A 14023-nucleotide genomic window follows, 5' to 3' on the forward strand; every position below is an offset into this window, starting at 1 on the left:
AAGCTTGATCCGTGGAGGGGGATCACGGGATGAGCTGGATTATCGGCTGCAGGCTAGCGGGCTAAGGCGGAGGCTGCCGTGGGATCGTCCGGCTTGGATCACGGGAGAGGGGCTGGAGCTCACTTGCAAAGCGCCTCGGGACCACTGCTAGCATCACGGGAGGGAAGAGCTGGCTCGGGAGCTCTCGATGTGGAGGAGGCCGGACGGGATGAGTGGCTGTGAGCCGCTGAGAGCAGCGTTGAAGACAAGGAATGGAAGAGACGCGCGTGGGATGAGGCGGAGGAGCTGCAGACGGAGGAGGCCGGACGAATCCGGAAGGGGGAAACGGCTGCGAGGTGCTGCTTGGATCCCACTTGCAGTCGGACGGGCATGGGAGGTTGCTGAGTTTCCGGAAGAGGGTGGAGCCGGACGCGATCACAGGATGCTTCATGGCTCGGGGCCGCGGGATCGACGGAATGGGCGCACGACTAGAGACGCGCTGGGACGGCTGGGGATGGGCTGATCGCGAGATCCCTGGGACGTCTGGCTTGGATGCGGTGAACTGAATATGGGTCATGTGCCAGTTTCTGCAATGGAATTGGATTTTTTTTGGAAGAAGGTCTGGGACTTTCTTTGCCCTCCTGAGATGGGAGCTGGGAGATACCGAGTTCCGTCCAATTAGTCATATAGTTAAAAAAATAGTGTGATATAAAATTTGGCTTGTAGACGGACGGACTGAGTTCGTCACGGTTCATCTATTCTGACTGGAGGTCAAGTGCAATTCTTTCAAGTCATGGGTCACCTAGCACCTCATAGTTATGATATGGCCAAATTAGATTTGCCCAAAATTCTTTCCCAAAAGCACAGAAAAATTGGACCCAATTCGGACCCGAACCCGACTCAGACCCGATTCGGACCCGACCCGATCTTCAACCAGGTCGGATCTGGGAAGGGATCCTTTTTTAGTCAAATTTGTACTCAATGTGCATTTTATCTCTAATTATGAAAATCTGTGTCAAACCCAAATATAATATTAATCCAGTGAATTTATCATTATCGGTTAGCAATAATATTAATTTAGGTGACATGTAGGTCGCACTTTTGTGCTCTCATCATTGACCACTTGCTCGCAGCCTACTTCATCAGCAGTGAAAGATAGAGGAGGAACATGGGGAGTTTATTCACTATGAAACAGCATGAAGGCAAGCCCTTCAAGACTACATTAACCGCTTCAACATAGCGATCATAGAGATCTGCGACCTGAATCACTTGGTCACAATAACAGCTTTAAAGAGTTGATTAAGGTCTTCTCATTTCCTTTTCATTTTGGAGAAAAGTTCCTAAAGGACTTTGTTGAGCTACGCGCCCAAGCTGAGAAGTACATCAATATAAGAGAAGCTATGGCAGCTTATCAGGAGTCGGCTAGGGATAAGCCTAGCAAAAAGAAGAATAAATGAGGTTGGGAGGAAAAGAAAGAGCCGAGGAGAAAGCTAAGAAGAGAAGAAGGAACCTCCCATCAATCAGGAAGTCCACCTCAGATATCGAGAGAGATATAGACCTCTCAATACCCCTTAAGTGTAGATCCTAGTGGAATTAAAAAACTAAGGCTACATGAAATGGCTTTGAAGAATGAAGGTGCAAGTAGCCTGGAGGGACAAGAATAAGTTTTGCAAGTTCCACCAGGATTACATGCACGGCACCTAGGAGTGTCTGCAACTCAAGAATGAGATCAAGACCTTCATTCAGCGAGGGTACCTCGGCCGCAATGTTGATGACCTGCAGGATCGGAATGATGCTTGTTGGAAGTGGTGGGCTCTTAAGTAGGAGATCGACAATTGACTTATAGTTGGGGTCATCAACATTATTTTCAGAAGACTAGCTGCTAGCAGGATGAGCTTGTTGGTGTGCAAGAGCTACGCTTAGGTTGTGCAAGCAGAAGACCACTCCGAAGTGGTGGCGAATTGATGAGGTGATCCCCTTCTTAGACATCAACATAGAAAGGGTGCAGACCCCCATGATGATGTCATTGTAATTTCGCTTACGATAGCAATCTTTGATGTAAAAAGGATACTTGTGTGTAATGGGAGCTTGGCGGACATATTATTTTATGATGCTTTTTGCAAAATGAGTTTATCTTCGGATTGACTGAGGATCAATTCTCCTTTGATTAGATTCTCGAGATATCTGGTCCTAATGGAAGAAACCATTATCACTTCTGGCCGAGCATCGCGGCATGCAACTGTAATGTTGGATTTCTTGGTCATCAAAGTTCCTTTGGCGTACAACACAATCTTAGGTTGGGCCCGACTTGAACACCTTACATGCCATGGCATCAACCTATCACTTGCTTATGAGGTTCCCAACCGAGCAAAGTGTGCGAGAGGTTCGGGGCAACCAACCACTGGCTCGGTAGTGCTATTGGGCTACGCTCCGAGGAACGAAGTCCATCGAGACACTTATTGTTGAAGGCTTGGATACTCATGACGAGTAGAAGCAACAGTGAGGAGAACCGACTAAGGAGCTCATCTTGATTCTCGTCTATGATGGAGATGCAGGCCAAATTGGTCCCTCCTTGATGAGACGATTAGAGCTCCACTTGTAGACTTTTTTTCAAACCAACATGGACATCTTTGCCCGGTCAACCTTGGACATGCTAGGTGTTCACAAATTGAATATGGATCTTACTCACTGACCCATACGGCAGAAGAAGAGAAGCTTTGCCCCCGAGAGGAAGGCAAACGATTAACAAGGAGGTGGACAAGTTGTTGAAAGCCAACTTCATCCGAGAAATCCACTACCCTAATTTGTTGGCCAATGTCATGCTTGTGAAAATGCTAATGGAAAGTGGCGGATGTGCATAGATTTTATCGACCTCAATAAGGCTTGCCTCAAGAATAGCTTTTCGTAGCCGAGAATTGATCAGCTCATAGATACTGCTTCAAGGCACTGTTTAGCTTCATGGATGCATTTTCAGGCTATAATCAGACCTAAATGCCTCACGAGCATTAGATAAAACCTCCTTCATAACGGACAAAGGGCTCTATTACTATAGGTTCATATTGTTTGGCCAAAAGAATGCTAGAGCCACATATTAAAGGCTGGTCAACTAAATCTTCAAGAAGCAGATCAGTCATAGCATGAAAGTGTATGTCGATGATATGTTGGCTAAGAGCATAGAAGCTGAACAACATATAGCCAACCTGGAGGAGGCCTTCAAGAACATGAGAAGATATCGAATGAAGCTCAACCCGAGCAAGTGCACCTTTGGGGTTACTTCAGAAAAGTTTTTGGGGTTTATGGTAACATAGTATGGAATCGAGGCTAATCCGGAGAACATCCGAGCTGTGATCGAGATGTCCGTGCTGGGATGAAAAGGAAGATATGGCACCTGGCAGGTCTAGTTGCAAAGCTGAGTAGGTTTGTGGTGAGATCAACAAAGAGGAGACTACAGTTCTTCAAGGTTCTAAGGCAGATAAATATTTTTCAGTGAATTGAGGAATGCTAGATTGCATTCAACCAACTCAAGGAGTACCTTGGTTTGCCACATCTTCTCACCACACCGAGCCTAGGAGAGATGTTGTTCCTCTACCTCATAGTGCCTCCCTCAACTTTGAGCTCAATTCTGGTTCATGAGGAAAGAGGAGTTCAAAAGCCGACCTATTATACGAGCAGAGTCCTCCAATATGCCGAGATGAGGTATCTGAAGCTCAAAAGGTGATCTATACCCTAATCATCTTGGCTCAAAGGGTATGGCCCTACTTCTAGGCACGCTTCATCATGGTACTAGCCAATCAAACAATAAGACAAGTCTTACATAAGCCAGACACATCAAAAAGGTTAACTAAATGGATGGTTGAACTCAAAAAGTTTGATATCCATTTCCAACCTCAGTCAACTGTTGAACTCAAAGAGTTTGCCATCATTAATCTCTTCTACCTCAGCTCAGAGACCAACAGTAGGCTTAGACCGATCTCACTGATCCGAATGGATCACCCGCCGATCTCTTACAACCATCCAACTAGCTTGGCACCGAGATCGGGTCAGGTTTCAATGGTCGCCCATTAACGGTTTGAACATGGCACAACCAGTATGGTAACAGCACTATTCATTAGTATTCAAGAGGCCCACCTCGTCCTCCATAAATGCAGGCGCACCTAACACCGGGTTAGGTATCCATTAAGTCGCGCATTCTCAGACGAGTGCTCGTCACGGGCATCGTCAATCCAAGGGCTTCAACTTTGGTCCAGTAGGTCAAATTAATTAAGACCTAAGCTGGTCCACTATGTATCGTGGTGGAATAAACCCGTACATCTAATACGATCTTGCATGTTATCTTGTAGTTTTAGTTGCGGTGGGGTCATCAAACACCAAAAGTACTCCCTTTGCCAACACCACAATTCCAAGTCTTTTGTTTTCAATTCTCGGGAAGGAATCGTTAAATAGCAAGCCTGGCCAATTACTGCAATATCTCGTAAATTTGTCAAAAAGGCACGAAAGGGTTGAATAGAAACAGACGGAGTCGCGCCCTAAACTCCTCGGGTTTGCCTTTGGAATCGTCGGTGGTTCTGCAGCAGCGAGTCACAGACGTTTCTTCCTCCTTTTCTTCACCTTTTTTTTGTTTTTTCCACCGAAACAAACTCAACTTTTTACTGCTTTTCTTGTTCTCTCTCTCTCTACTCTACGGCTCTGCAGACTGCAGTGGAAGAAGAGGAGAAGAATCAAGGGCGTCGGCGTTGGAGAGAAGGAAGATGACGTCGGAGGACTGGCAAAAGGGAGAAGAGAAGGAGGAGAGGGAGCTGGACCTGGTGGTCCCTCTGATGAGGCAGTCGTCCATCTACTCGCTGACGCTGGACGAGATCCAGAACAAGGTGTGCGAGCCCGGCCAGACCTTCGGATCCATGAACATGGACGAGTTCCTCGCCAACATCTGGAACGTCGAGGAGGGCCAGATCGCCAACGCCGCCGGATCGGAGGCGCAGCCCAACGGCGGAGGGGTGCCGCCGCCGCCGCAGCGGCAGGGGTCGATCACCATCCCGTTGCCGCTGTGCAGGAAGACGGTGGACGAGGTGTGGGCGGAGATCCACCGGTGCCGGAACATCGACCGGCCGCAGCAGCACGAGAGCAACTGCGCCGCCCCTCGCCAGCCCACCCTCGGGGAGATGACGCTCGAGGACTTCCTTATCAAGGCCGGGGTCGTGAGGGAGGGATACGATCCACCTCCTCCGCCTCCTGTGCCGCTGTACGGGGTGCCGGCGGGGTACCAGGTGGTGGGGCTGGAGGGGGAGCCGGTGAACGGGCAGGTGGTAGGGGTGCAGGGGTACGGGGACCACCAGGTCGCGGGCAATGGAATGTACGAGGTCGTCGCCGATGGTGGGCGAGGATACGCGGTGAAGAACGGGTTCGGGGGAAGGGTAAGGAATGGGTACGGGGGCACGACGGGGGCGGGGGGGTCGCCGGCGAGCCCGGGGTCGGAGGAGTGGGTGGTGGGAGGACAGGTGGACAAGTCGGGGAGGGCGGAGGGAGGCGGAGGGGGTAACAGAGGGAGGAAGAGGGCGCTGGAAAAGGTGGTGGAGCGGCGGCAGCGGAGGATGATCAAGAACCGCGAGTCGGCGGCCAGGTCGCGCGCCCGAAAGCAGGTACATACTGATTCCATACGTCTCCTTCGTCCTCTATCACCATTCCCGCATGAAAATTAGTATTAAAGAGTGCTGAAGAAAAAATTTATGAATTTTACATCAAATGTGTGTGATTTGCTTCGCCCAATTGTGCAGTGCTAGTTTCCATCCAGAAGTGGAGGATGGAGATCTGATGAGGGGCGAGTGGCGTGGGAACTTAGAAAACGGGCATAATAAATACTGAGATCCGCTTCCGAGAGAGAGAGAGAGAGTGGGTACTCTGCGAGTTTGTATTTCAAAAGCCAACTTTAATCTTTCCTCTTAGGGGGTGATATGGACGCTAACTCTTTTCTTATTGCACTCCCCTTGTCTTTTTGTTTGACGGAAACTTACCGCGTGAGATATTTGGCCCTGTTGGAAGTAGAGCTGTCTGAAGTAGAGCTGTTATAAAAAGCTGTTTGCTGTTTGGTAACTACATTCGAAAAGTGCTGTGGTACTTTGTTTTATGTTTGGTAAACAAACTGAGAAAGTACTTTTGTATGACAAAATTACCATAAAGGACATTGCATAGTATTATACAACAAAACGTAATAAAACATAACATATATTAATACATAAATATACAATATAATATAATATTTTTGTAATATAAAATAATATTATTATAATATAGCATAATAGTAATATAATTATTAGAGTAAATTAATATTTGGTAATATAACATAATATTAAATTATTTAACATAACATATTAATGTATTATGATATAATGTAATATATATTATATTTATAGTATAATATAATAATAAAGGTATAAAATATTATAATTATTAGTATAAATTAATTTCTCATAATATAACATAATATTAAATTATTTAAAATAACATAATAATATATTATAATGTAATGTAATATAATATAATATTTATAGTATAATACAATAATAAAGGTATAAAATATTATAATTATTAGTGTAAATAATTAATAATATTGAAATATATTTATTTATTATCTTATTTATTCATTCATTCATTTATATAAATATTTATTTATTTATTCATTCATTTTTTATTTTTAAAATTATCTTTTCTTCTCTTTTTTCCTTTCCCTTTCTTTTTTTTTTCTTTTTCCTTTTCTTTTCTTTTTTTCTTCTCTTCTTCTCCTTCCTTCCTCCCCCGTTCTCCTTTCTTCTCCTCCCGCGCAGCCGGCGATGCTGGAAGAGGGCCAGGCTGCTGCGGCCGCGGGAGGGGGCCAGGCCGGGGCCGCCGGCGGCCGTGGGACGGGGCCGGGCCGTGGCCGGCAGTGCCCGCGGCAGTCTCGGCGGCCGCGGCTGGCCACCTGGGAAATGCTCTCCTCCCGCGAGGCCGACAGCGCCGGGCCATGGCGGACGCGGGAGGGGGGCGAGTTGTGACCGCCGGCGGCCGCAGGAAGGGGGAGGGCGCCCCCTTCTTCTTCCTGTTCTTCGGCCCCTCCCCATCGTGGGAAGGAGGGCGCCGGGCCTTTCCGTGACAAGGGCATTATCGCCGGCGGCGGCCGCGGGAAGGGGAAGACCACTCGTCTTCCTCTTCTTCGGCACCTCCCCACCATGGGGGTGGGGGAGAGGGAGGGGGTGCGACGGCGGGGCAGTGGAAGAGGGTAGGGCGGCGGGGGAGAGGGAGTGGGGTTGGGTGGGAGAGGAAGAGACGATGAGAGAGAGGTTTTTGGGAGGAATTTTTTTTTTTAAATGTGGGTATTTTGGTCAAAAATACAGCTTTGCGAAAAAGCTGAAAACAGTGTTTTCGGAAAGCTCCAAATTGGAGCTTCCCTCCAAAAGCTATTTTCAGCTTCCCGCAAAAGCTGAAACAGCTTTTTGGAAAATTTACCAAACACTATTTTTTAGCTAAAAGTACTTTTGGAGGGCCAGAAAGTGCTTTTTGGCCCTCCAAAAGCTCCCCAAATAGGGCCTTTGTATGCGTGAGAGAGAGAGTGAGAGAGAGAGAGAGAGAGAGAGAGAGAGAGAGAGAGGGAGGGAGGGAGCAAGTGTGCTAAAGTTGGGATGGTTTTATCTCGGATTGTATTCCGAGAAGAGACGTAATCTCGGTTGGTTTCTTAGGCTTTTTAGTGGTACGTCCGCTTGTTCTTGAAATTGATTTTGATAGTGACTACACTTAACTTAGTTTACTGAAAGTTCCCACGTAAACATAAGTTTACACTCATTACTTAGTATACTTAGTGACTGCCCATAAGTTGGTTTACTTTGATGGGCCACGTTAAGGACAGTTTCTGCGCATAACGGATTGGGCCTGTCTCTGTGAGGAGTCTTTGCAAGACGAGGTCATACCAAAACCTACCTTTGATTAGAAGTGTGGCTAGAGCCTTAGATATCATTATATGATGTTTTAAGTTGACATCAGACGCAACTCCTTGCATGTATATAGGACTCATATCAAAGCATGAACACCGGCTCAAGAAAACATGGTGATACCTATTTTTCGGTCTGGTTTTCGACATTTTAGTCATTCTGACACGGGCTCCATGGAAAATTATACAGGCATACACAGTGGAGCTGGAGGCACAACTGAAGCAGCTCAAAGAAGAGAATGCCCGACTGAAAGGAGAGGAGGTAATGCCCATTGCAAATTCTCTATTACATACTATCAAAAAGGAGTCAGAGTTACTCTCCTTTAGCTTCCTTTGCTAATAAAATGCTACTGTTTCTGTTCTGGATTGACAGAGGAAAGTGCTGGCATTGAAGCAGCAATTGGTATGTAGATTTTTCTCACAACTCTCTACATGAATCATGTTGGTTTCTTTTGAGCTTGTCCATTCTCAAACTAACGTGTCAAAATTTCAAGACTGGAACCCTCTAAATTTGTTTGTTGCCTTTGCTTTGTAGCTGATGGAGTCTATGGCCGAACGTGCAAGGGTGAATGCCCAGAAGACTGTCCTCACGCTGAGGCGCTGCAACAGTAGCCCATGGTAATGGGATCGCTAGCAAGTAGCAACTAACTCTCAGCTTCCATGAGTCATATAGGAGCAGTCCGTCATTCTGTTTTAGCTCTGTTCTGAAAAGCAGGCACTGGGAGCGAACCCACCCTATGCGCTGAGTGGCTCCTTGGCATGATTGCCTCTTTTTTTTTTTTTTCTGGTGTCAATGCGTGCTTTTGTTAGAACCGTGAGCAGTAGCTGCTCTTATACATGATGAATTTGGTTTGGGTGCTTTCTTGTACAAAGATCTGCGGGGAAAACAATGAATAAAGTAGTGCCAACATGTTGTTTTCTTTGTGCATTTGTGAGTAATATTTTTTGTGCTTGGCATTGGCATTGGTGCCTGTGGTGAAAGTAGGACTGAAGTCATGCGTAGATTGCTGACTTTAATACAGCTAGAAAGGATAGCAAATTCAGGATTCAATGTACTTACTCCTGGTATACTTATGAATTATTTTGTTGTTGTCAGAGTTGATAACTTGGTAGAAAATTTCTGATATCATCAAAAGCAAGACTAATCAATTCGTGTATCTTATCTAAAAACATAGTTATCAACCTTAAATCCTGCATGACTGCAACGATGAGCGAGTAAAGTAAATTGTTTGGACTTGGTACATTAGACAGTTCTGCTGGGGCGACTCTGTGTCATAAGTCGACTCATGTGTAACGGGGGTCGACTCATTGCTTTCATAAATTGACTCGTGTTTAGTGAGTCATCCTTTGATCCTGGCAGCATGATAGAGTTGGTTTTGAATTAATTTTGGGAACAATATATAGTTAATCAGCCAGCATGCCATATTCCATTAGAAAGCTCTACGCCTCTAGTCTCCAACGCACCTAATCTCGTGCCATTTGAAGATCCCTAGAGAAAGTTATGGCATTTTTACTACTGCTCGTCTCGACCAGCAGCGCCCAACAAAGTGCATTTAATTTGATATTTTTCCAGCTCATAGTTTCATTTCCTTAAGTGTCTTCTGGTATTTCTAAATATTGGAACATGTAACTAGACTCCCATCAATGTGTTTTAGCACTATTTTGTCTTACCTATGCTTAGAGGGATGTTCCAAGATAGCATATAAAACTGGTACATGAATGAAATGAAAAACAGAGAGTTGTTATTTTCAGAATTCCTTTCCAACAAGCCTTTCTTGCTTTTGTGAGTTGAGTAGCATCCTCCTCCCAATCAAGTGTGTAGCTTAGTCACATCGAGTGGTATTTGCGATTAGTAGCGTCGAGTGGCATCCCAGGATCATCTTTTTCCTTCGTTGAATCCTTTAGGTTTAGCCAAGGCTTGCAGGTTTCAGCCTGCATCAAAATATTTTCCTTAATATTGGCAAATTTAGCATAATCTTTCACTCATCCTACTTGCATCTAAAAGTAAATTCTTCTTATCTCTATTCATTAACAGCCAACAAAATTTCTAATTCTATAGATCTTCTTCACACTATAAGATTTTTATTAATTGCTAATCTGATTAAATTTCTCTGCTTTTCTCTTTGCATCTTATCATCATGTGTAATTTCCATCATACAGCATCATGATCATTTTGTAAGCCTACTCCCATTAAGACAGGTTTAACTAAAGAGCATAAACCAAGCCACAAAGGCTACACAGAATGGACAGAGCATAGGAAATTAGACTGATATCAACCTTATAACTGGTAATGCATGGACAATGACTTGAGAATTAGATTAGAACACATATATGTATACATATACATATTTGTAATATTTTATGTAATTAAAGTATTGTATGGAAGGAAGCATTAAAAGATATGTTATCATATGCTCTTCAAATATAAATCTTTCTCACTTAATCTTTTCAAGTAGTTTGAGGATTTTATAAAATATCATTTTTGTATATTTATATTAAATACCTGCATTACTGACCAAAAACTGACGTTATCAATTCTAAAATCTATAACCAAGAGACTTTGATAAATATCCAAGTGTACAATGCTTATATTATTAGACTTGTTTTGTGGGAGCAAGAAGCAAATGTCCAAGTAACTTAGCCTATAAAATTTGTGCTATCGGCCAGGGCGGCTCTAGACAAGGGAGTCCTTCCATTATTTCCACTCATCAATCAAAAGAACCACGCCAGTTGCTTATCTACTAGGAAATAAAGTCCATTATTTAATGTCCTGTCGCACTTGCTAAAAAGAAAATCACGTATTATACTTGAACATAGCCTAGATATGATGTCAACTAGGAATTCTGATGGGTAAGCTGAGTGTGATCCCAAGGAGTCAAGTGCCTATCTGACATCAAAAAGGCTTTTTGTACCTTGAATTTTCTATAAGATGATATGTTTCCAACTGAAGAGACCAGAAAGGACCTAACAGGCACTTATTGCTTTTCATGCAGTATTTACTTTCTATTTGAGACCAGAACATGTTGCTAGCTTGTTAATTATGTGTCCAGAGATCTATATGTTTAGGGTTCTGATTCATTTTCTGTTATTTGAGTATTCTTCATCCTACTCATTTCTTGAATTCGTTCCCACTAATGACTTCTAAACTGACAGTCGCATGAAAAGCTTGCCTCTTTGTTTTGTAGAAGTTGCAGTCCTGCGAATCATAGGTTTTGCCATGCCACACAATTCCCCATGCATAATCTTTGTGGGTATGGTTCCTCCTCATCCTCTTTTTGTTTGCCAGGATGATGCACATGAGGTAATTCTATTTGCAGGTGTATGTTTGGCTTATTAATTAATATATAATTGCCACTTTGTTAACCTCTGCAACATACTTCTCATATTATAACTCTGCATCTTAAAAGCCAATGGTCATATGGAATCCACACTGTTAGCTCATATATATATTGTGCAACCATGCAAGCAGAGTACTAGAAATTTGATCTTTCAAAAATTTCCCTTCGCCTAAGATAGCCTTTTTCTCATATGGCTTCTCTTGTAACATTTTTTTTTTCATTTGTTATCCTTGTGATTCGGTACTTGTGGTCATAAATTTCCTCGTACAACACCGATTTGCATTGTTTATTTGGTATATATGAAATCATTGAGTGTGTTTTATCTAGTTCCTAATTATGTCTTTGAATTTGTTTAAATTGCATAGGCACACCTTGCAAGTCCTACATATTAGAGCTTTGTCATCTATCTGATAATTTTATCCATCTACTGTTCTATGTATGCTGATCATTTGCTATGATAAGGATACGCAAGACAGTTATTTCTTTATCATTCTTTCTCTGTAATAAACTCTATTGTGGACTGTTGGTTGTTTGCTCTGTGTTTTCCAATCCATGTGCTCCATTATGTGTTTTCTTCTTTTATTATAATGGTCTCTATTATGTTCAATTTCCATGTGTTCGACCATGGCAAAATCAAGACACCCTATCTCACAGGATTTAAAACCTTGGTTATAATGGCCTTTACGGTCTCGGAGATCTCTCTGTATGCTATGTATCATTAGTAGAGGGGACTAAAGGAGTGGCTTTTATAAGGACCACAACATAACATCTGGTTTAAAGGAATGTGGAGTACCAGAATACTACAATAAATCTCATCAATTAATCTGTTTCTGTTTCTCTCCTTTTTTTTTCATGTATACTCATGTAGATTAAACTGATTTAGGGAAAAAAAAAAAAAGGGAAGATGAGAAACCTAGAGAAACAGGTTAACTATCTGTGAGGAAGGAACATACTCCAATTGATTCATTACATGAAAACCTCTCCCGCATGATCTCCTTATCCTGTGGGGAAAATAGATCAGGATGCCCCTCAACAGCAGCTGAAGCAGGGAACCACTTCTGGGACATCCACCCATACAGAAGGGAAAGGGACATGGTGTGCAATCCAGAATGTCCTTTGGTCCTGCACCAACAACTTCTTATAGGCCTTTTTTACCAGGTTGGTAGGAAAAGAAGGCCACCAGTGGTTGACAGCCGGTGCAACAAGCGCCACCACTGCCAACCTACAAGTGTTGAGAATATTTGTAAAACTAGATATTTAACAACATACCAACATCCATTTTTTCCATTAATATTACAGCCAAATTTTTATTGAATATTTCGAGCAGAATTGAGAGAATCACTGAAGGTTGTGTGATACCCAGTAGAGATGAGCCCAATCCATATGATTGTCCCAGAGTAATTAGTCCGAAGGAGTTAGCCCAACAAAAAAAAAAAAAAAACACGTGCCGAGAAAAAAGACTCCATTGGGAGTCTTCTTCCTTCTCGAGTTGGTCGGACGAAATCTGACCCAGGTTCGGATTCCGGTCGCAGCCGAACTCTATTTAGATCCCCTCCTCCCCCCGATCCCTCTTCCACTTCATCGAAGAACCCAGCCATCACCGAACAAAGGGAACTCAACTATTCAAATGACTCTGGTTCAGGTTGTTGGCCTAGTTATCAACATTTGTTAAAGAGTGCCCGAGTGGAGGAGCTAGGTGGATAGAGTCCTCTGAAACCAACAGCCTCTTCCGGAACCCATTTATCTTAAAGTTAAAATTAGCAGCTCCCATGTATTGATATGTAAAAAATTTGCTAGAGCCCAACAAAGAACCCTAGCCGTGGATAAGACTTCCTTATGTGCAAAAAAAGATATTCTTGTTTCTTACTTTTATATGTATCTTTTGAATCACGTTTTAGGAGAAAAAACTTTTAATTTCTTTTTCCATTCCTTCCGAAATCCATCCCTTTTTTTTCATAATACATTAATATGTTATGTTAAATAATTTAATATTATGTTATACTATGAAAAATTAATTTATGCTAATAATTATAATATTTTATACCTTTATTATAGTATTATATTACAAAAATAATATTATATTACATTATATCATAATACATTGATATGTTATGTTAAATAATTTAATATTATGTTATACTATGATAAATTAATTTATACCAATAATTATAATATTTTGTACCTTTATTATTGTATTATACTATAAATATAATATTATATTACATTATATCATAATACATTGATATGTTATATTAAATAATTTAATATTATGCTATATTATGAAAAATTAATGTATGCTAATAATTATAATATTTTGTACCTTTATTATTATATTATACTATAAATATAATATTATATTATATTATATCATAATACATTGATATATTATATTAAATAATTTAATATTATATTAAATTATTATGCTATAGTATATAATATTATATTATTATATTATAATAATATTATATTACATTACAGTAATATTATACTATATCATATATTTATGTATTAATATATGTTACATTTTATTATGCTTTATTGTATAATACTATGAAATATCCTTTATGATAATTTTATCATACAAAAGTACTTTCTCAGTTTGTTTACCAAACACATGTTAAAATGTCATAGCACCTTAGAAATATAGTTACCAAACAACAAACAGTTTTTGATAAAAGCTCTACTTCAGAAAGCTCTACTTCCAAAAGCTCTACTGCCAACAGCTCCTCCAAACAGGGCCTAAGTATAGTTT

General features: G+C 41.8%; 1 protein-coding gene across 1 annotated transcript; it reads left to right on the top strand.

The window, feature by feature from the left end:
- The first annotated feature begins 4339 nt into the window (after positions 1 to 4339).
- On the top strand, positions 4340 to 8951 carry LOC120108063 (protein ABSCISIC ACID-INSENSITIVE 5-like). The gene is made up of 4 exons (XM_039121613.3): positions 4340 to 5615; positions 8124 to 8195; positions 8307 to 8336; positions 8469 to 8951. Exons 1-4 carry the CDS (start codon positions 4728 to 4730, stop codon positions 8553 to 8555), a joined length of 1077 nt encoding a protein of 358 aa, XP_038977541.1. The 5' UTR covers positions 4340 to 4727; the 3' UTR covers positions 8556 to 8951.
- The last annotated feature ends 5072 nt before the right edge of the window (positions 8952 to 14023 follow it).

The sequence above is a fragment of the Phoenix dactylifera genome, chromosome 11 (assembly GCF_051530095.1).
Source record: "Phoenix dactylifera cultivar Ajwa chromosome 11, Ajwa_hap1_PhDact_Kaust_v1.1, whole genome shotgun sequence".
NCBI lineage: Eukaryota > Viridiplantae > Streptophyta > Magnoliopsida > Arecales > Arecaceae > Phoenix > Phoenix dactylifera.

Coding starts and splice junctions, on each gene's coding strand:
- LOC120108063 (XM_039121613.3), top strand. CDS start 4,728: ATGACGTCGGAGGACTGGCAAAAGGGAGAAGAGAAGGAGGAGAGGGAG. Junction 5,616..8,123: donor GGTCGCGCGCCCGAAAGCAG/GTACATACTGAT, acceptor AAAATTATACAG/GCATACACAGTGGAGCTGGA. Junction 8,196..8,306: donor CCCGACTGAAAGGAGAGGAG/GTAATGCCCATT, acceptor CTGGATTGACAG/AGGAAAGTGCTGGCATTGAA.